At 39.8% G+C, this 23,809-nt stretch overlaps 1 protein-coding gene across 1 annotated transcript in view; it reads left to right on the forward strand.

Annotated features, from left to right (window-relative positions):
* Positions 1-539: 539 nt before the first annotated feature.
* Positions 540-23,809, forward strand: part of LOC149263014 (CDPK-related kinase 5-like) — a 39,819-nt gene continuing 16,549 nt past the window's right edge. Inside the window, exons 1-7 of the mRNA XM_089425584.1 lie at positions 540-1,882; positions 5,912-6,042; positions 20,069-20,110; positions 20,351-20,459; positions 21,529-21,607; positions 21,732-22,028; positions 22,122-22,234. Of these exons, the coding sequence (XP_089281710.1) occupies positions 1,373-1,882; positions 5,912-6,042; positions 20,069-20,110; positions 20,351-20,459; positions 21,529-21,607; positions 21,732-22,028; positions 22,122-22,234 (1,281 nt within the window). The 5' untranslated portion in view covers positions 540-1,372. The remainder of the gene's footprint in view (positions 1,883-5,911; positions 6,043-20,068; positions 20,111-20,350; positions 20,460-21,528; positions 21,608-21,731; positions 22,029-22,121; positions 22,235-23,809) is intronic.

Here is a 23,809-nt window from a genome sequence, read left to right on the forward strand (position 1 = left end):
TTTATTTTTCCTTTACTGACGGAATGGAATCTTTCGCTTTACATTTAAAAATAAATATTCGTTAGGTGAGGTGACTAGACGAGTAATGAGCTCTGCAATCGAATTTTTCAGCATCGAAATGCTCATATTATTTGCTTACAGCGCAAGCAATCCCATCTGGTAATCGGGCAACATCAAGCCTCTTTACTTTCATAGTAAGGTACAAGAAAGTTTCAGATTCGCTCATGGCGCTCATTAAACACCTGAGAGATCCTCAGAAATCTGGACGAGTCCATGAAGAATTGAGAATTATGAGGATGGAAGCCCGGAATAAACCAGCAGCCCTACGGTATAAATATCATTGATTCAAACCTTAAACCTCCATAAAGTTATGCCGTGCCAAAAGAAACACGGCACGCCTTTTTTTGAATGCTCCAGCTACAGAGCTAATACGGATACAGACAGCTAGGGCACAGCTTCCCCACACTAGATTACGCGGCATTTACCTAGATCCTTTAAATTCAATGAAAAGGCATCAGCCAGCCATGATGGCCACAGAGGAAATGATTTTTCTTAACTTAATTTGAAGCGTAGCTGTTCAAATTGGGTCAAATTAGACAAACCCCAAGAAAGTTTAAGAGAATTCAAAGTTACCACCCGTCGTTATTCCCCAAATCTCATACAAATCCAAATTTGGTGTCGTAATTAATGATTTTAAATAAAGTGGGCTCAAATTCTGGCCAGGCTGGGTCCGCCTATCGACGATTATATATCATTACATTAATTGAAAGTCACCTTCGTCATCTCTCATCCTCATCCCACGGCGTTAGGGTTCCGTTGGACTGGAAAGTAGGGCACTGTTTAACAACCACAATAATCCAAGGCAGCGAACCCCTCAAGGAAGGAAGACAACAGTGAAAGTAGAAAGGGAATTTGCAGGACGAGGAGGAATACTTGCAGGAGAAGAAGGGTATCGCACGTCACTTTTTCTGGGAGTTGAATTGTTGGCTCAATAGATCTGCGCCTTCGTTAATTTAGTAGGAAAACGGCAAGCCTTTTGCCCAATATTCACAGTGCCATTTTTTGGGCGAAGAAGAGAGGATTTCACGGTGGCGTCTTTTGAACCCCATATTTCGATATTCAAAGATCTGTTTCCGAAAAAGATTGAGGATTTGTGGTTCCTTTTGGTATTTTCCGGAAACTGGGAGAATTGCAGTGGCATTTTTGGGAAAGCTTTGAGGATTGAGATGTGCATCTTCGTTAAGACCATGCATATCTTTCGGTTCTGTTTGGCTTTGTTCAAATATTATTGATTGATTCAAGCCATTGGTGATAATAGCATTTGCTTGAAATTCTTGGCCTTATTTCTTGTTGATTTTCCCGTCTGCCTGTCATGGGAATCTGTTATGGGAAAGTGGCGGTACCGGAAGTTCCTATACCGCAACCACAAGAACAGGAAAACAATGGAGGCGCTTCTAATGAGGATGACAAATGTAGGATCGGTGAATCCCCTTCTGTTGACGGAATCAGCAAACCCTCTCCGTTTCCATTCTATAGCCCTAGCCCCGCAAACAGTAATTTCCGCAATTCGCCGGCAAATTCGACTCCTCGGCGTTTTTTCAAGCGGCCGTTCCCTCCTCCGTCCCCTGCAAAACATATCAAGGCTGCTCTTGCGAGACGGCAAGGGGCTGTAAAGCCCAACGAAGTTACGATTCCTGAAGGGAGCGAGAGCGAAGAAGTCGTTCTGGACAAAAGTTTTGGCTTCAGCAAGAATTTCTCGTCGAAGTACGATCTCGGCTACGAGGTTGGGCGTGGACATTTTGGGCACACTTGCTTTGCAAAGTCCCGGAAAGGAGAGCTGAAGGGCCAGTCTGTCGCCGTCAAGATCATATCCAAGGCCAAGGTTACTACTCTTCGTTTTCAATTATCTATATATATTTTTCCGTGTCTCAAATGCTTAATGCATTTTCTAAATTCTATGACTTTAATTCTCAAGCAACTCCCTTTTGTAGGCATCCAGTCGTCTTGGGCTTATCAGGGGGTTTCAGTCCCAAGTAGACTGTTTCCGTGAAAATGAGAGAACGAGAAAAGCCTGAAATTTTGTTCAGGATCTATCTGCATGTGTATATATAGTTAGAAAACTGTTTATATGGCCACCTGGAAGGGTAATATTGACTACTGTCCAGAACCGTGGATTTTCAGATTATCCCCTTCATAGATATCTGTCCACAAAACAGAAATGAGGCTGGTAAGCCTTAAATAACATTCTATTTTAGAAAGTGAACATGACATCATTACGATCATAAGCCAGATAATTTTTTCATTGTTTTAACCTTCCTTACTGGTTGACAATCCTTGAGTTCTAGGACAGGCATAACCATAAAAACTAAAAGAACCCATAACATTCTGGGATTCAGGCTTATCTGGAAGCAGCTAAAGAGTGTCTGTGCTTTCCCCAAGCTCATTTCCGAGCAAAAAGCAGAAGTGCATTTGACAAGGGTTTGCAAGTGTCGACTTACAATCATTTGAAAACATTACCTTCAAGTATACAAGGTCTCCATTAATTTGCCTGAGATTAGAGCCATTAATGTCTTGGTTGGTTGCGATTTCATCAAGCCTGCGATTAATGTGCATGTTTTCATTCTTCACCTTAGTTTCCATTTCAGAAATCTGCTTGATCGTTTTTTCAGAGTCCAGAAATTTTCATAAATTCTGTTGAACAAACATCACTTGGTGTATCTCTTCCCACCTCAGTTCCAGGCCATCATCAAAAGCGCCCTTCTTTTACCCCGTCAGCGATTAAACAGCTTGCAGTCTGGGACTGATGTACCCCCACATGTTTGGTCGCTGGCAGGGTCTGCCTCCTGTTCCCTTATGTGCCTCTTATTTCCTTTGCCCGTTGTTTCCGTTCATACCGAGGATGGGGCATGGTGGAGTGAAATTGATTGAAGAGGACTGTCAGGGGTGAAAATCTTGGATTTGTGGGATGGCAGGGTTAAACAGTGTCTCGAGAACACCAGCATTCTTATCATAGATATGTAATAGATCTGTTAATAAATGTGGACACGACCATCAACTCATAATGTTGATTTGGGTAGAGAGGGGGGAGGATAAATTTGGGGGCATGGTTAGATGGGAGTTTGTTTTTCTTTCAGGGGGGTGGGACCAATAGGTTTTGTTGGCTTTGTGTAGTAATAAATAAAAAATCAACACCTAATTTTTGGATTTCCCTCCACCTCAATGTTTTGGATTCCATGATTGAGGCATAGTTTAATACCTTCCATCAATGCCTGAATCTTTGCTTTATTATTGGTAGCCACAGCAAGGAATCTGTAGTACATGCTTAGGAGTTTTTCATCATTATCTCTAAGTACTCCTCTAGCACCTGGAGGTCCAGGTTTACCACTAGTTACTCCATCAATATTTAATTTGATCCAGTTACCTTTAGGTGGATTCCAATGTATAATAATAATAATAATAATAATAATTGAATTTAAGCTTGCAGCCTAGTGGGATGCCAAATTGACACGAGATCCCTTTGTCTTTGGATCAGAGTGTGTGTGTATCTAATAGGTATATGGACCAGCATATGTATAATTTTATAATTTCACAATTCTTTTGAACTAGCATTCTGTCTTTTAAACTAAGATTGTTCATTGCAGTGTCTTAAACTCTCTTATAAGACATACCGGGCTTGAATAACATGAAATGGTTCTTGCCTCTTATTAAAGTACTTACTTTGAGATATTTGTTGAACTTTGAAACTTACTCAATAACTTACTCAATCTGCAATAACTGATTTTCTAAAATATATGCCACCCAAAGATATTGGCTTGCCCTTACTATGAAGATGGATATAAGAAAATTAGAAACAGTTACACATATATTTTAAAATACATGTTACATACAAGATATTGGTTAGCCTTTATTCGGAAAGTTGATACAAGACTATTAAAAAGGAAAAGAAAAGAAAGAAGAAATGTTCACATGTTCATGTCATTTTTCTTAGCCAACATTCATCTCCGTTTTTTTTTTTTTTATTTGTTGGTTTGGTTTTTTTTTGTTCGTTTTGGTGTTTTGCACCTTCTTGGTTCAAGAAGTGGATTTTCTTTATTTGAGTAGAGGTGTCTTTTGAGTTGATCAACATTTCTTTTGGGAAGGGAATGTAATGGGAGGAAAGTGGAACATCACCTTTTACAGGATGTGAATGTGCTGTATTCTTGCCTGGAGTTTTAACTGGTGGATGGATTCATGGAGCTAAATGGACTACTCAACTACTATGTGCGTCTACTTGACTGGTCCACATCTTTTGTAGTATATGTTCTTATCTTCACTAACATAGATCCATCTTAACACTGGATCTATTAAGCACTGAGAGGGATAAAGGACCTAGGTGCAAACCTATCAGCACTTAAAAGATCCGGGATTAGGATGTATCTATGATAGTTTTTTAGCTGGGTCATTCTTTTCTTTTCGACATTAGATGTCATGCCAATTTTCTATATTTTATTTTATTAGTGGTACCCAAATATGTACATATGTTAACGAAGATCTCTCCCACACTGGGCTGTAGTGATCTCACTTCTCTTGGTGCAATTTTATTTGTTGAGAATGTGATTTCCTTGATCCAGGACTTGCAGGATTTTAAAGTAATATTATTACTTCTTTGAGAATAGATTGAGTTAACCTCAATGAGCATTTTTAGTGCAAAAAAGACACGATGGGCATATTTCTCTTGTTGTTTCATTGTTTCTGTATGCACGACAAATATATTATCATCTCCTAGTGAGATGTTTGACAATTATATTTAAAAACCAAATGCATTTCTTAGTTTTATTCTGAAATGTGATTTTAAGAAGGCCTTTAATTTCATTAATGACTATATGGAAGTTGGAACAAACCATTGGAAGACGTTAAACTGGTCCCAGTGATTAGACATTGATTTCGAAGTTACATATATGTAATACGTTGTCAATTGAATCTCTACCCTTTTCTCTAAAGCTACATTTCTTCTTATGAGGGCTGGTTGTAACATAGAAAATTCTCGACTTGCATCTTGATGTTAACATAATTTTTTATTATTATTTTTTTCTTATCCATTTGTTAAATATTCACCACATTCTTAAGCCACAGTCAAATTAGCATAGGACAACCTAGCCACTGAAAGAACACAGTAACATGGACATTACTCTCTGGTACTCTTTGGAATGCAGTCCCTGGAGCTTCTTAACAAGAGATCCAATATTGAACCCATGTACAAGTAACAAAACTGTACCGAAATAATGCTACATACCTTCGTTTTGGTTTAGTGGAGGTGCAAGGAAGACTAAATTTGAAGCATATATTTAGCTGAAAATTTTCAAATTATCTTTTATTTTCCCCTAGAAATTATAGATTGGATGACATGTTCTTTCATGAGTTTTAAGTTCGATGGTTATATGATGTATCCAATCAATGATTGTGCTCAATTTTATTATCTCTGAAATCTGTATTGTTTCATCTCAAGTGAATGATCTTACATGCTTAGCTTGTTCTCTTCAGAATACAACATCTATCAATGATATCCTAATCAGTTGTTAATTAAAGAAGGCTGTAGTTTGTATTTTGTGACATTGTGAATACCAGATCAAAACATAATTCACAGTTGATCCTTTTCTTCTTTTACATTGGCATTTTTTAATCTTTAATGAATCTTTTGTTTCCATGAGAATACACTTCTTGTGCTTTTTGTCATATTTGATCTTTGCAACTTAATGTAAGACGTGAGTGTTGGAGTACTAGTTTGTGATCTTTGCATTTTGTTTTTCTGTCAACTATAGTAGTGCGCAGACAGTTTAGGCGTTCAAGTTTCTTCAAAGAGCATTAATAGATCAATACCAAAAATAACAAGCTAAGTGTTTCTCTCATCTGCATATGCAATTTTGTTGAACAGATGACCACAGCCATTGCCATTGAGGATGTTAGGCGGGAGGTAAAAATTCTCAGAGCATTGACAGGACACCATAACTTGGTGAAATTTCATGAAGCATATGAAGACAATTCAAATGTATATATAGTAATGGAGTAAGTTCGAAGTGCAATTTCCTCTTTATATGTTTTCTTGCTATGCCATAGTATGTAAAGAAGTTTTCCTCCTACCTAAGTTGAGAGCAGTATTTTAAACATGCAGGGAATGTTGCGATCCTTATTGATGGATGCACACAGTTTATGCTTTTTTGATTTATGTTTTCAATCTTATTAATTGTTATTTTGAATCTCTCTTACATGTAAAAGGTTTGGCATTGACATGATGAGAAGACTGCGATGATTTAAAAGGATTGATTATTAAAATGACATTAAAAGATGTAGCATTTTAAATAAACTGCTAATTGGTGTGAATGGAATCAGCTGCAAAATCTCCTCTTTAACCAAAGCAAGGCCAATGATAAAATATGGATAATGCTTGTGTTTTGTGGGTGGTGATTGATTACCAATTGTGTTTCTGAGTTTCAACCCTCATGATGTCATATCATTTATACAGACAACGGAGTGCCTATTGTCACTGGAAATGTGGCTTGGAGAGCCCAAGCTTGATGCAATTGTCAAGACTGATTTTTTATTACCCCAGTACATTTATGATGCCAGCTGCATTGGAAATTTTGAAGCTGAGAAAATTATGTAAATAAATTCAGGCAAGAACCCGTTCAGAAATATGCCTGAAGGAACCCAAAATTAATAAAGCATGTTAAGTCCATGACTTTATGGTAATTGCTGCCAATAGAGGGTGGTGGTCTTGAGTTCAACTCCTGGGGTGGGGGATCACACATTGTTTGCACACACAATATAGTCCCTAAAGTCATTGGTTAATCTGGCTTCAGAAGCTTCAGTTCTGTGTGGTACACTTTGGAATCCCAAATTTTCCTTACCCTAGTATATTTCTGATAGGATTTTTGCAAGAAAATATTTGAAGCTGAGAAATTTAGGTAGCTATGTTTATTATTGAGAAAAAATGACATTCCCAAATATACTCGGAGAAATCAGGCTTAATGTAATTGACTTTTTAAGACTCAGGTATTCCCCTAGCTTAGAATATCACTGAGAGTGCTGTATCAGAACACAGAAGCTATGAAATTGGAATAACCAAGTTAAGACAAAACGAAACAATTGAGGTTGCTTTGTTATATAAGGCCGCGGAAAAAACAAGGAAAAAGTAACATATCCGTCATTTTTCACCTCCCTTTGCAAAGAACATTCCTTGTTTCTGGGCCTTGACTCTTTGGTCAATGTGCATTGAGCGAATAATTTTATAGGCTTCCAGTCTGATGATAAACACTACTACATCTTAAATCACAAAAATATTGAGATATTATCTTAAATTGTTCGTTTTCCTAAATGTGTAATGGTTTTGTATAAACTTCTATATGATCACGACAAATGTTTAGGTGTTTCTATCTGATCTTTCTTTCCTCCAACGAAATAGAATGCTTTTTAACCATTTTTTGCCCCTTTCTCTGTTTGGAAAGTGTCCTAAATTTTATCTCATATATCGAGATATGTTAATGCTCAAGACCAAATTCATCTCGATTCTCAAGTATTTATTATTTATGTGACAACCTTTATCCAAAACCTTATTATATCCTTATTCTCCTCGATGTCTGATATTATGATACAGGCTCGTGATTTCAGAAATGTCATGCTTTCTGTTGCAATGACAATTCATGAAATTTTACTTGGGCACTTGCTTAGTTTCTGTGTTTGATATCCCAGAGCATATTGGTTCATTTATCCTTGAATTTCATAGATGTCTTCTTTTCCAAGAGTTTACTGTTAAATTTACATGAAACTCTGAAACTACTTAGATTAATAACTGAAAACTGAAACCTAGTTAACTTTCACCAAGATACAGAGCCTCTTAACAACTTATAAGCAGCGGAATAAAAACACAGATAAAAACACATCACACAAATATTGACACACATATATTGTCAGGAAACCCAACAGGGAAAACCTGCTTGCTTGATGTGGTATTTTATTGGTTGTCTTGGAGCAATTGAATCTATTACAAAGCAATCTGTCTCTATTGAGAAAGTGTTCTGCTTCTCTCTCAAATCTCAGCTGACATGGTTAATCTTGGCTGGCCTAGATCACTGCTTGATCTCGACCCTCTAGCTCTCAACCAATCCTCTGTTGCCTTCTTGACTTGCTCAGTAAGCCCTGCTGTCTTGCTTCAATTATGCTCCTCTTTCCCTTTACACTTGGCAGCTTTATTACTTGTGCTGATCTCCTATTTCCGAGCGCACTTCATGCCCTATTTTCTATCGCACTTGAGCCCCTATTTCTTAGGCCCCCAACTCCTCTTTCCTGCACTCAACCAACTCCTAAATACTTGTGCACTTGTTCCTCCTATTTATTAGGAAACAAGTTCTATGTGCTCTCCACAATCAAGACCCTTCTCAGAAACTTGTGAGCTGCTTTGTCTCACAACCTTGTGCACAAAACAATGATTATTCCTTGTGCCTTCATCCTTCCTTTATAAGTCCAATTTGAACATGCAAGGAGGCACAGTTCAAAATTTAGAACCTGAGTTCTGATTGTGAGTTAACTGAGAGTGGAGTTGTTAACACGTTCTCTCTCCGATCAACATTGGAGACTCACTTGTTCTAACTCAACCTGTAATTACCACCTCATCTTGTAGTCAAACTGATGAAGATTCCACTTAACTAAAGCTCCAACTCTATGCATGTAATTTTGATGATTATTCTAGTAAACTGGAAATAACTAATCATAACTGAAGTTTAACTCACGAGCTTGCACTCATGCTGATGGAAGGGCACTTCAAGGCCATCACAGGCTAAGGTACAAAGCTAGAAGACCTTGCTCACTACATTTTTAATACTACCTCTTAGCGAAGAAGGTACTTTTGGAAGAACCTCGTCCGCCTGAATTTGTCTTCAACACCACCACATTATTCGTTGTTGCAACTGCTCCCTTTGAACTAGAAGACTTCCCTGCTTTCTGCTACGGAATCTGATCTTAAGCCCTGTTCTTTCCAATTATGCTGTGTGAGTCTGTCACCTTAGTCATAAGTGCCATGTACCCTGTGTATCTCAATGGTTGCTTAGTCTACCTGAAGGTGGTACTGGGAGGTCCAACGCTCTTCTCATCCTCCCTAAACAATTTGTCTTCCCACTTGGCTCGAACTCTCCCTATATTGGGAGTCACTGACTGAGTGGCTGCATCCACTTTCCCTGGGCTTTTCTCCTCATCATCTTGCTGGTTGGCCCAATTGCCAACTAGCTGAGACTCAAATCGAGATACTGGTCGAGGCTCCATCTTGAGTAGCTTCTTCTCTGTTACTCTAACTTGCTCTTGCTCTAAGGACTTTCTCAAAGCCCTGCTTTCCTCAACCATCACTTCTCTACTACGAGAACTTCCTGGCTTGTTGTTCAAGGCTGCACATGTCTCTACCTGGAACTTGTAGAGATTCTTCATCCTCACAACTCTTTGCTTCTTACATCCAAAAGTTAAGTGTTGGAGGTAAGCCTTACCTCAGCTGAAGACGACATCATAACCCTTGTCCTCAAGGTTAGCTACTGAAACAAAGATTCTGCTTCATGCCTGGAACATAGAGGACATCTCTGAGATGGAGAGGAGTACGTGACTCCCTCTGAAAATTGACAGTACCAACTCCCCTAGTCATGTACTTGCCATCATCTTCTAGCTCAATCTGAAATTGCATGTCCTTCTCCTTCATGTAGCTAAAATACTTCTTGTTCCTAGTCACGTGGAAGGATGCTCCTGAATCAATATACCGTGCACTGCTGTCTGCTGAGCTTGTCATGCAAGCTATCAATGAAAAATCTTTCTCGAACTGGGCAGAAAATACATCTACCTATCCTGATGCAGCCACATGATCCTTACTGGACTCCTTCTAATTAGGGCACTTAGTGCCATAGTGCCCAAACTCAAGGCAATGGAAGCACTTGATCTTACTCACCTTCTTCTTCTTGCTCTTCTTGTAAAGTTTTGTAGATGTTCTATGCTAAGAGCAATTTCACTTTTCTCATAGCAATCATACAAGTAGATAAGCAAAATGCAGATAGAACATATAAGCAGATCTTACAGAAGACAAATCAGAAACAAGAAAAATGTATGTGTTTGTTTCGGCGGTCAACAGGATGCTTCAACCAGCAAAGTCTCCTTTGGTCAGCCAGCCCAGCATGTGTCACAACAACCCTCCAACCAGTAGATGAGTCAACCCAAGTCAGTTCAACGCTGTCCTGAAAAGTCAACGCAGGGGCAGCAAGCTAAAAGTCAACGCAGCAGCAAAACGGTCAACCCTTTGACCTCGATTTTTGTGCCAGGTAGTATGGCCTTCAAAAATCGAACCTCCCACAAGTTTTCAGCTTGTTTGGACCAAGCGTTGACCAAAGTCAACGCTGGTCAAACTTCTGCGAAACCCTAGCAGCAGAAAAATCCTCTTCGTCCTTCCCACGTGTGGCTGAAATTCGTCCTCCAGGTAGCTCGTACTTTTTAGGATGAGAGAGGAAGATGTGAGTTGTGTTGTGATCAAATTCTCTCCAACTTTTCCTGTATATATATATCCATCAATGAGGGTATGTGACACATCTGTTGGGCATGTGAGCCTACATTACAAAACTGGCTGACCTTTGCACATATAATTTATTAAGAATAATAAATTCAAAATATAAGTTCTGCTCATCGGATTAAGACTATTTTTATATGGATTTTACACCTCTCAGAAAGAGGAATCCAACAAAAATATTAGCCTCTTAATCTGAGCATCAGAACATGGAGTTTGGACCTAGTTGTCCAAATTTAACACTCCCTCTCAACTAGGGAGAACTCCATCTATTAGTGCAATTAACATCGTGAGTCATCCCGCCGAAACTTGCTTTGCTGGCTTCTTTATTTCAGAACAGAAGTGGGTCAGTCACAAAGACATCATTCCCCGACTGACATAATCAGTCCAGAGGTCCCAGACCTCACAAATCTTGATCCCAGATCAAGTGGTTGGACCATGCCATCCTAGATAGAGAGTACGGCAATCTCTGATGCGTCCATCAGTCTTTGCTAATAGTCTCTAGCTTTTCCACACCTCATTGGCTAAATGAGAGGTACTTCCCATGAGCCCTGAACTCAATGGGTAGGATGCATACGGGGCACAGATTAAATGAGTGGCGAACCAGCTCAATAATCACAAGGGTGGGGCAGAAGCATTATGAGTGCTTATAGCTCCGAGAAGCTATCCCCAAAGCCCCCCAGAGCTCCCAGAGCTCATCGTCCAACAGGACCCACATCATAGGGTCTTTCCACGACACCAAGACTCTCACGGAAGGTTAGGAACTTGACCTTCCCCAGGGGATTAGTGAGAATATCCGCGACCTGCTCATCAGTTCCTATATGATCGAGCCTTACGGCGCCTCGCTGTACCATATCCCGGATAAAGTGGTACCTGATATCAATATGCTTGGATCGGTCGTGGAACACAGGATTCTCAGTCATACGAATCCCACTCTGATTATCACAGAGTATTACAGTGGTATCTAGCACATGTTGGAACAGCTCACTAAAGAGCTTCCTCAACCAAACTGCTTCACAACAGGCCATACTAGCAGCAATGTATTCGGCCTCCGCGGTGCTCAAAGCCACCGACTTCTGCTTCCTGCTCATCCATGAGATCGAAGCAGAACCAAGATTGAAACAGCATCCAGATGTGCTCTTACGATCCACCACACTGCCAGCCCAATCGGCATCAGTATATCCCCGGAGTATCACACTCCCGGCAGTGTATCTCAGCCCATGGTTTATCGTGCCCCGAAGATATCTCAAAAGATTCTTGGCACCAACCCAGTGAAAATGATGAGGCTCAACCATCTGTTGACTCAAAGTATTCACTGCAAAACATATGTCCGGACGGGTGTTCACTAAGAACATCAAAGCTCCTATGAGTTGACGATACTCAGTAGGATTGGCCAAGATAGGCCCTGCAGCGCTGCCACTCAACTTCTTAAAGTTGAGTTCCATTGGTGTCGACACGGACTTACAGTCCACCATCCCAAATCTTTCCAGAAGCTTCACAATATACTTTCCTTGAGAAAGGAAAATCTCTCCAGGTCTCTGCCAGACCTCCAGGCCTAGGAAATAGTGCATCAGTCCTAGGTCTTTCATCTCGAACTCAGCAGCAAGCTCCCTCTTACATTGATGAATGAGAGGGTCATCACCTGTCAGGAAGAGGTCGTCCACATACAGCACTAGAATGAGAGGCTTTCCTTCTTCAACCTTAAAGTAAAGGTTTGGATCAGCATTGCTTCGAGCTAAGTTGCACGAAACGCCGAAACGTTTCGAAGTTTCCGAAACGGGTACGTTTAGAAACGTCACCTCCCAAAAATGGAAACGTGGGCCGAAACGTCAGCGGAAACGTCATATATGTATATCTAAAAATATATATATAAAGAAATAAGTGAATAACACATTATCTTGCCAGAAAAAAGGGAATAAGACCCATATATGACAATTTAAAAGGAAAAAGAAGTCTATATTAACTCTAATATATGATTACATGATGGTCGAGTTTCCGCCGAGTTTCCGCCAAGTTTCGGAGTTTCGGGTACGGGTACGACCCGAAACGTCGGGTTCTTTGAAGTTTCGTGCAACATAGGCTTCGAGTGAAGCCCAGCTTCATCAAGTAACTATCCATCCTCTCATACCAAGCTCTGGGTGCTTGCTTTAACCCATAGAGGGCTTTCTTCAACCTGCAGAGATAAGTGTCTCGATCTTGAACTTCAAATCCCAGAGGTTGTTCTACATACACCTCTTCCTTTATTGCACCATGCAGAAAAGCAGTCTTGACATCCATCTGATGAAGACTCCATCCTTGCGTAGCAGCAAGGGCTATGATGGATCGGATGGTGGTATATCGAGCCACAGGTGCAAATATATCGTCATAGTCAATTCCTTCCTTTTGAGAGAAGCCACGGGCAACAAATCTTGCCTTAAACTTTTCAGCACTCCCATCAGATCCATGTTTAATCTTGTAGAGCCATTTAGCGGTGACAACAGATTTGTCCTTCGGTCTCGGGACCACATCCCAGACATCATTCTTCATAATAGCCTCATATTCTTCATGCATAGCATCCTTCCAGACTTGATGCTTGATGGCTTCTTCAAAAGATCCAGGTTCAGATTGTATAATAGTACTCATGGCAGCTAGATACCCTTGGTATCTACACGGCTTCTTGCTTTCTCGGAATGTTCCCCTTGGGACAGCATGACCCTCAGCATCTTCGAGGGTGTCCCTGAGCCATGATGGCCTCTTTCCTAGAGAAGGGGAAGGATCAATAGGGTCCATTGGCTCTTCAACATCAGGCATAGTCTCATCCTGGGGTTCTTCCAGATTTCCAGGTCTTTCTTCATGGTTTTCTTCTAGGAAGATCTACTACTTTCTTCAGGGAAGCATCTTCGTCAAAAGTGACATCATGGCTTATCTCTACTTCCCTTTGACCAGGTACATAGACTCTATATGCCTTAGAAGTCTCACTGTAGCCCACAAACATTCCTTTCTTCCCAGTAGCATCCAGCTTACTTCTCTTTTCTTTCGGCACATGAAAATAGACAGGACATCCAAAAATTCTAAAATGTGAGACATCAGGTTTCTTACCAGAGAAAACCTCTTCGGGAGTTTTGGAGTCCAAAGCGGAATGAGGGCATCGGTTTTGAATGTACACAGCAGTATTTGCAGCTTCTCCCCACAGAAACTTTGGAAGACCCTGGTCACATAGCATGGCACGGGCAGCTTCCACAATAGTCCTATTCTTGCGTTCAGCAACACCATTCTGCTCAGGAGTATATGCAGTGGTAGTCTCCCTCTTAATGCCAGCTTCTCTGCAAAAGTCTTTGAACTCATTTGACTCATATTCAGTGCCATTGTCAGTCCTCAAAATCTTGATCTTCTTTCCGGTCATATTTTCCACCAAGGCTTTGAAGGTACGGAACCACATGAAAGCCTCATCCTTCTTCTTCAAGAAGTATATCCAGGTTTTGCGAGAGAAGTCATCAGTAAATGTCATATAGTAAGAACATCCCCCCAGGGATGTTACAGGCAACATACCGGAAAGATCAGAATGGACCAGTTGCAATATCTCAGATGTCTTTGTGACACTTGAGGGGAAAGGTCCCCTTGTATGTTTTCCTTCAGCACAGCCCTTACATACACCTTTATGATTATTTCCAAAATCAGGCATCCCTGTCACCACCTTCCTTGCTTCGGGAAGAGCCTTGTAATGAAGGTGTCCAAATCTTCGGTGCCATAGTTCGGTTTGACGGATAGTATCACAAGTCATAGCTCCCAACGGACTCCCTCCAACCTGGTAGAGTGTACCAACTCTAAAACCAATTGAGATAGCTTCCTTGAAGCTCTTCTTCCACATGAGTACCTTTCCATCAGAGAAAGTTACATTGAATCCTTTGTCTTCCATGGCAGATACAGACACAAGGTTTTTCTTCAATTTGGGTACATAGAGTACATCTTGTAGATGGAGGACTTGTCCTTGAGACAAGTGGAGGGTCACAGTCCCGGTCCCTTTCACAGGATAAGTGGCATTATCCCCAAGGGTAATTTCTAGATTAGTATCCCTTTCAACCATGTCAGAAAGTGCTTCCTTGAATCCGGTGATGTGTCTTGAGGCATCACTATCGATTAGCCAGACATCCATAGTGTCGGGCGGAGATGCAGCTGAGAGAGCAGCTATTAGAATATACTCATTTCTTTTATCAACAACATTAGACTCCTCATACCTGGTATTTCTGGTCCTTTTAGAAGGTGGATGGTTTCCTTCAAAGTGAGCCTTCCTCTTTCCTTTGGATTTGTCATTTCTTTGATTCCCATTCCTTCGGTTGTTGTTGTTGTCGTCACTATCGGGAGAATTCTTCTGGAAGGGGCATTCTCTAGCATAGTGTCCAGTCCTATGGCAGGTGAAACATTTACCCTTCTTCTTTTGAGTCTTAGTCCTTCCTTTGTCCTTGGAACCACCAGAGTTCTTCTTTCGGGAATGAGCAACATAGGCAACATTTCTTTCATTATCAAATTCCTTCATCCTTGTTTCTTCTTGCATACATCTAGACAGAAGCTCATCAAAGTTAGGGATGGTATTATTGTTGAGAATGGTAGTTGTGAATACTTGCCATTCATATGGAAGTCCTCCAAGTGCGGTGAGAACCATCTCACGATCAGCTATTGTCTCCCCAATAGCTAGCAGATTGTTCCTGGTTTCGGTCAACTTCATAAAGAAAGTTTGAATAGACTCGTCTCGGCCCTTCTTCATATTCTTCAACTTGTTCTTGAGGAATAGCACTTGGTTCACATTGTTTACTCGGAACATAAGTATCAGTTTGTCATACATCTCCTTGGATGTGCCTAGTTCAGATATGTAGGCAACCAGACTCTTATTTATGGATTCCCTGATCAGCAGTTTTGCTCTGATTTCTCCCTTCTTATACTTGTGTTTAACAACAGCAGAGGCATTTGATGGAGGTTCTTGAATCTTCCCTGTCACATGATCTAGGAGATCATGATCTTCTAATTTGAGATCTAATAACATCTTCCAGGCATGGAAGTCATCACTTCCAGTCAGCTTGTCATTCTCCCTGAATTCAAGCTTAGAAGAATCCATTTCCTTCGATGATGATTGCTATAGATAGAGTTTGTCTTCACCTCAGCACCTCAGCTCTGATACCATGTAAAGTTTTGTAGATGTTCTATGCTAAGAGCAATTTCACTTTTCTCACAGCAATCATACAAGTAGATAAGCAAAATGCAGATAGAACATATAAGCAGATCTTACAGAAGACAAATCAGAAACAAGAAAAATGTATGTGTTTGTTTCGGCGGTCAACAGGATGCTTCAACCAGCAAAGTCTCCTTTGGTCAGCCAGCCCAGCATGTGTCACAACCCTCCAACCAGTAGATGAGTCAACCCAAGTCAGTTCAACGCTGTCCTGAAAAGTCAACGCAGGGGCAGCAAGCTAAAAGTCAACGCAGCAGCAAAATGGTCAACCCTTTGACCTCGATTTTTGTGCCAGGTAGTATGGCCTTCAAAAATCGAACCTCCCACAAGTTTTCAGCTTGTTTGGACCAAGCGTTGACCAAAGTCAACGCTGGTCAAACTTCTGCGAAACCCTAGCAGCAGAAAAATCCTCTTCGTCCTTCCCACGTGTGGCTGAAATTCGTCCTCCAGGTAGCTCGTAGTTTTTAGGATGAGAGAGGAAGATGTGAGTTGTGTTGTGATCAAATTCTCTCCAACTTTTCCTGTATATATATATCCATCAATGAGGGTATGTGACACATCTGTTGGGCATGTGAGCTTACATTACAAAACTGGCTGACCTTTGCACATATAATTTATTAAGAATAATAAATTCAAAATATAAGTTCTGCTCATCGGATTAAGACTATTTTTATATGGATTTTACACCTCTCAGAAAGAGGAATCCAACAAAAATATTAGCCTCTTAATCTGAGCATCAGAACATGGAGTTTGGACCTAGTTGTCCAAATTTAACACTTCTGAATGGACTCGACCTCTCCTTGGCCCTTCTTGCCCTTGGCTCTGCTACCTTTGCTTGCCAAGGCAAAGTTCTACTCATCCTATGCAGGAGCTTCTCTACCAGCTCTCGTTCCTCATCGGGTTTCTTCTTGAAAACAATCATTCCACAACCTTTCCCATCTGGGAATATTCTCTTTGCCACTTATGCATGCTAGAAACTATACCAACACTTATGGAGTCCCAAAAGTGCAAGACTCACAAGGTCTTTTTCTGCTGCCATCTCTCCCACACCACCTAGCTCATCTTGAACCTGAGTGCACTTTGAAAGATATGTGATGGGCTCTCCTTTGCTCATTCGGATACTTCTTAGCTTCTCCTTGAGAGAAAACTTCGTGGCATCACTGGAACCTTGATACAAATCTAAGATGGTTTTAAACATCTTATATGCTGTCTTCTTCTCATGGAGGTGAGGGATAATATGGCCTCTAATCCCCTCAAGAATGATCCTCCTCACTTTGGTGTCATTCTTGTTATGCTGGGCCAATTGTTGGGCATCTGTCAGTGGCACTATTTGTTGCTTCACAAACAATAGCATGCCACTATCTTCCAACACCACTGATATCCGCTCCTTTCATGCACAGAAGTTAAAGGCTCCCTCTAAACTGTGATCTGACCTTAGTCCTTGGAACACCATCTGCTATCCAAAGAAATGCTCTGCTCTTCAAACTCTAGCACAAGCTTTCTGCTTGATTTGGGCTGTCTACTAATTGTCAATCTGGTGCTGGTCTTTATACTGATCTTTGCTCTGATACCATGTTAAATTCCCATGAAACTCTGCAACTGCTTAGATGAATAACTGAAAACTGAAACCTAGTTAACTTTCACCAAGATACAGAGCCTCCTAACAACTTATAAGCAGTGGAATAAAAACGCAGAGATAAAAACACATCGCACAAATATTGACAAACTTGTATTCTTAGGAAACCCAACAGAGAAAACCTGCTTGCTTGATTTGGTATTTTAGTGATTGTCTTGGAGCAATGAATCTATTAGAAAGCAATCTGTCTCTATTGAGAAAGCGTTCTGCTTCTCTCTCAAATTTCAGCTGGCCTAGATCACTGCTTGATCTCGGCCCTCTAGCCCGCAACCAATCCTCTGCCGCCTTTTTGACTTGCTCTGCTAACCCTGCTGTCTTGCTTCAATTCTGCTCCTCCTTCCTTGCGCACTTGGAAGCCTTATTCCTTGTGCTGATCTCCTATTTTCTTGCGCACTTCAGCTCATATTTCTTAGGACCCCAGCTCCTCTTTTCTGCGCTCAACCAGCTCCTAGATACTTGCGCACTTGTTCCTCCAATTTCTTATGAAACAAGTTCTCTGTGCTCTCCACAATCAAGACTTTTCTCACAAACTTGTGCGCTGCTTTGTTTCATGACCTTGTGCACAAAACAATTATTATTCCTTATGGCTTTGTCCTTCCTTTATAGGCCCAATTTGAACATACAAGGATGCCTTTGTCCTTAGCTCAGCCACTTACGATAAAAAATCTAATATTTCATTTATTCATAGGAACTGTTGGAAAGTCTCCTAAGTTCCCAACTTCTCAATGAGGTCATGAATTAGTCAAATAACAAATCCATCCACAATGGAAAAATTGACTCCATGAGCAAGTATTGATGCCATTTCTGTAGTGTTGGCATTTTGAATCAAGCTTCATACAGCTTTTCTATGCACTGTAGGTTGCTGTTTAGTTGTTATATTATTTACAAGTAAACTGTAGAGTACTTAGTGATAAAGATTACTGAGCAGGAAATTAAAAAAAACAGAAGCATTGCCAACCAAAAATATGTCTTGTAAGAAATAGCTCAAGTTTATCGTTTGAACATTGTTAAATCTAATGTTTTAAAACTTGGACTCGGAATCGGTCAAAGGTCAATTTGGACTTAGCCATGACTCAGACCAATCTGTAATTACTTAGTTTACTAAAAAATACATAAAATATTTAATTTTCAATGAAAAATAACTATTTTAAAGATTTCAAAGCATGATTCCAACCATTAGATACAAAACATGTGGAGTCTGGTCATGTATATTGTATATTGTAAGTGTGAATACACGGAAATGACACCAAGTGCAGTACATAGCAACAATAAAATACATAATCAATGACGCTTTAAATAGTCTTTAGAGTTCAAAAACATGCTACAAGCTACTGGCCTACTACACAGGACAAATCGTTGATCAATGTGATCAATCATCAAACTCATCACTGCTGCTAGAAATGGGAACCTCAGCAGGAGCTACAAATCACCCTATGGTTCAGTATTCAGACTCCTCAGGGACATCTGCAACTGCATAGTATTAGCAGAAGCACGAGCTGCACGGTTAGTGCTTACATGTCCCATGCCTTGCTGGGAGCGTGAGGGGGGGGGTTTCTCTTTCTAGTTTTTGGATATGGTTTAGGTTGCTACTAATTAGGTTTTAGGTATTTGCTTTGTTTTATTCAAATTGATCAGTGTGCTGAGGTGGGTCCTGACCAACTTTAAATAGTCTTTAGAGTTCAAAAACATGCTACAAGCTACTGGCCTACTACACAGGACAAATCGTTGATCAATGTGATCAATCATCAAACTCATCACTGCTGCTAGAAATGGGAACCTCAGCAGGAGCTACAAATCACCCTATGGTTCAGTATTCAGGCTCCTCAGGGACATCTGCAACTGCATAGTATTAGCAGAAGCACGAGCCGCACGGTTAGTGCTTACATGTCCCATGCCTTGCTGGGAGCGTGAGGGGGGGGGGTGCGTTTCTCTTTCTAGTTTTTGGATATGGTTTAGGTTGCTACTAATTAGGTTTTCGATATTTGCTTTGTTTTATTCAAATTGATCAGTGTGCTGAGGTGGGGTCCTGACCAACTTAGCCGATTAGGTTTGGACTTGGCCGAGTTCGACCAATTTGGTACCAAACTGGTTGAGCCGTGCTTTGGCTCAGGTGGTTCAGTACCAAGCTGACCCCCAAACCAAGCAGAGAGTTGAGTTGATAAGTGGTCCAGGGTCAACTTGGCCAAGTCTGAGCGCATATGGAATGATTTTTAAAACACTAAAATCACTAGTAATAGATTTAACAACAAGTTCTTGCAAACCTTACCCAATAGTACAGGAAGATGACTGTTTTGTTTTGACTTGGCTGTTGCATATACCATCTGTGCATGACACATTTACATCAGCAAGAACTTGAAAGTTGAAACTGGCTTTAGTTTAGTAGATATATTTTTATGAAAATAGTATAAATCTGGTATCTCAGTTGCAGTTTTTTTCTGCTGTGAGTCAGTTACTATTTCGATTCCCATGGTACCACCATATATTACCCAAATTCTCATCTCAGAACATAATTATTTTCAGAGCCTTGTTCTTTTAACACTGATCCAGAGTGTAATCCAGGCTGGTTCCTTGTGATGTTTCTATTCTAATTACACTGTTTACTTGCTTTACTTTGGCTGTGAACGAGATTCAAGGTTTGTAAGTGACAACCCTTTACTGTATGCTTCAGGTTATGTGAGGGCGGTGAGCTGCTAGAACGGATTCTCTCGAGGTATGTGAATTCTGAGTTACATTTTAATTTTCGAGGCATGTGTTATTGCATGTTTTTCTTTGGGTTAGGGTTCCCTTTCTCTACTCTTTTTCTGCAGATTTTTTTGTTTCCATTTTTAATTCAGTTTAAGAGCAGTCGGAAGTAGTATGGGCCCTGGGGTGATGATAAAGCTTGGATGATTCATTTTTATATTTTTATTTAACTGAATGAATAATGTTGCTTCCTGCTTTGATTTTGCAGAGGAGGAAAGTATTCAGAAGATGATGCAAAAGCTGTTGTTGTTCAAATTTTAAATGTTGTAGCTTTTTGTCATCTTCAGGGTGTGGTTCATCGAGATCTCAAGCCAGAGGTATTGTCTTACTAATATATTTTTTTTGTCTTTATTTCAAACTATGATATGGGACCTCAAGCCAGAGTGATCCCACACCTAATCCTAATCTCCATATTTATTTAAGTTACTGGTAGTAAGATTGTTTTAATTGCCGATTCTTGTTATAGGAGGACGTGGATAAAGATAAATTGCATCATGCATCTGTAATTAGCCTGATGTACCTCCATCTCTATTTAATTTTTATTTTCTACGAAGCAACAGATTGATCCTATGATAATGCTCACTAACACATTATGAAATATAGGATTTATATTATGTAATGTAGTGTCGATAGTGTGAAGAATATAATAATATTATGTTTTTGTAGTATGTTTCAACATTTCTGAGTTAGATAACTACAAGACCTGAAGCTGATAGTATCCCACACCCAATATTTATGGCCATATCTATTTACATTACTTGTAAGGAGACTTTTCTTAATTGCCAGTTATTGTTATTAGAGGCCTTTTATGAAGATGAATTACTTCATGTATGTATAAATGTTAGTGTGTACAATGTAATTACAATGTGTGAATTACAAAGTGTTGATATTCCGTGTGTAATGTTGTATTTCTTGTAGTTAGCTTAAACATTTCCAAGAAACTATAAATGGTGAGTAAGACCTCAAGCCTAAGATATACCATACCTATTCTTTTTCACCATATTTATCTAAATTAGTGGTAATGAGGCTTCCTAACTGCTTATTCTTGTTATAAGAGGCCTGGGATGGAGATGAATTACAGTTGTGCATCTGTAGGCTCTTATCTACTTCCGCCTATATTTTTCTTTTATTTGATTTAAGACAGCAGATTGATTCCTTGATAATGACCATCTGCATAATAGGGAAAAAAGAGATTCATGATACGTGAAATAGTGTTGATGTTGCCTGATGAATATTATTAGTTTGGTCAGTTTCAACATTTCCTAGTGGAAAGATTATGGCCTTAGTTTATCTTCAACTGCTTGATAGTTTTCATTTAAAAATTACTTTCATGAATGTATTCATAGTACATACTAATTTATAAATAAATATGTTGTGCTGTAACAGAATTTCCTATTCACTAGCAAGGATGAACATGCTGAGTTGAAGGCTATAGATTTTGGCTTGTCAGACTTTGTTAAGCCAGGTGTATTTCATCATATGGCATATTGGTAGCTAATTTGAAAACTTTCTTAATTTAGCAATGATACAGAATTATTTGTCAATGAATCTACACTAGTACTTACCTTTGACATTGGGGATATTTGCAGATGAAAGACTAAATGATATTGTAGGTAGTGCATACTATGTTGCACCAGAAGTTCTCCACAGGTCTTATGGCACAGAAGCAGATGTGTGGAGCATCGGTGTTATTGTATACATCCTTATTTGTGGTAGCCGACCTTTCTGGGCTCGAACTGAGTCTGGTATATTTCGAGCTGTTTTGAAGGCCGATCCAAGTTTTGAGGAAGCTCCTTGGCCTGCTGTGTCTGCTGAAGCGAAAGACTTTGTCAAACGTTTGCTTAACAAGGATATGCGTAAAAGAATGACTGCTTCGCAGGCTCTCAGTAAGTAGTGCATTTTTCAATAAGCTCCCATTATGTTGAGTTTGTCTCTAAATATATTGTAATTTAGTACTGAATCTGTTTGACATTCTACAGCCCATCCCTGGATTAAAAATTCTCATAATCTCAAGGTTCCTTTGGACATTCTAATCTATCGTCTTGTGCGGGCATATCTACGTGCATCAAGTCTTCGAAGAGCAGCACTAAAGGTACTTCTCTTCCATGCTTGAAGAGTGCAATAATAGTGTTTTCTCTGTAAGTAGTTACATTCTGAAATTTTCCGAGGGCTAGAGTTTGCATGTCTGTTGCCTTTCTCTCTACCATATAGCCCTCTGTTTGGTTGATCGCTGGTATAAGTGGGGTTTGAATGCATGCATTTTAGAACTATAATAAGATAAGATAATTTTATTAATGTCCAATGAATATCCCTAAATAGGTTAACGGGACTGAGGGATACAACCAGTATGAGTACAATGTGGATCTCCATTTTTGAACTTATGACTGTAATTGGTATATACTCAATTCCACCACAAGCATAACCACAAGAAAGAAAATGATTAGAATAGCCCCTTTTAGTGGCACTTGAGAGTTTTGATGGCACTTTGTACTAGGAGGTCCAAGAACCATCATTTCCAGAGGATGAATTAATGTGGTTGTAGCAAACTTCTAAGTCAGGGAAGGGGGAGGAGGGCACTCTGTTGGCACTCATTCCTAGGTTATATTTATTATGTAGTATCCTATGATCTCAAACTTGACTCTCGACTTGGTACAGATTTAATATTGTCCATTTTGTCTCATAACTAAATTCATGCTCTAGGCCAATTTTAATGTAAGTTGATAAGAACATATGATATACCTCTATGCTTTTTTAAGGTGGTTCATGGACACTGAGTGGCTGCTACATCCATGAGAAAATCCAGATAGATCAACAAGAAGGAATCTACTCCCCTGGCCGCTACATCCACGAGAAAATCTAGGTAGATCAACTCGAAGGGATCTACCAGCCAGGTCGCTACATCCACGAGAAAGTCCAGGTAGATCAACCTGAAGGGATCTACCCGCTGGGCCGCTACATCCATGAGAAAATCCAGGTAGATCAACTGGAAGGGATCTACCTGCCGTTCAAACTAGCAAGGGCTAACCCCAAGGGCGTCGATGAGATTTGACCCTGTGACCTCCTGATAGGCGAGGCACTTAGCAACAAGAACTCGACCGATTGAGCTATCCCTTGGGGCTTTCAATATACCTCGATATGTTATTTTGCATTATATTCATTATTATGCTCTATCTTATGTCTAATCTATATTCAATGGAAAACAAAATTATTTTTCAGGAAAATCTATAATTTTTTTTTTTAAATTTCTATATGTGGAGTCTTTGTTGAGTTGAGTCTTTCCCGTGTTGACTCCTGGGCCAAAATGGGTCCCAAACTGAGTTGACCCTGGTAACTTTGACTCATACTTTAGCTTAGCCTTTTACTTTTTCAGGATAAATAAAAATTAAATTAAAATCCAAAAAACTAAGCAGTTTATCAAGATTCATGTTTGTAGATATTATGTTCTTGCTTGATCTCAAAGCGGTCTATAATATATTGCTGAGTATCGTTTTCAACTCTGCTACTCCCATGGACACACAATTTTGAGAGAACTCCATATCAACATAGGCTAAAATCTGTGAACAAGCGAGCAAAATTAGAATGATCATCCACAAGCAGCAAAATAGTAAGTTCCCTATATAATGATATTATTTTTTGCAACTGTGGATTTGTATTATATTAGCAAACT

This window comes from Pinus tabuliformis, chromosome 6, assembly GCF_031772625.1.
Source record: "Pinus tabuliformis cultivar Carrire ecotype Pingquan chromosome 6, CPIR1, whole genome shotgun sequence".
Taxonomy (NCBI): Eukaryota; Viridiplantae; Streptophyta; class Pinopsida; order Pinales; family Pinaceae; genus Pinus; species Pinus tabuliformis.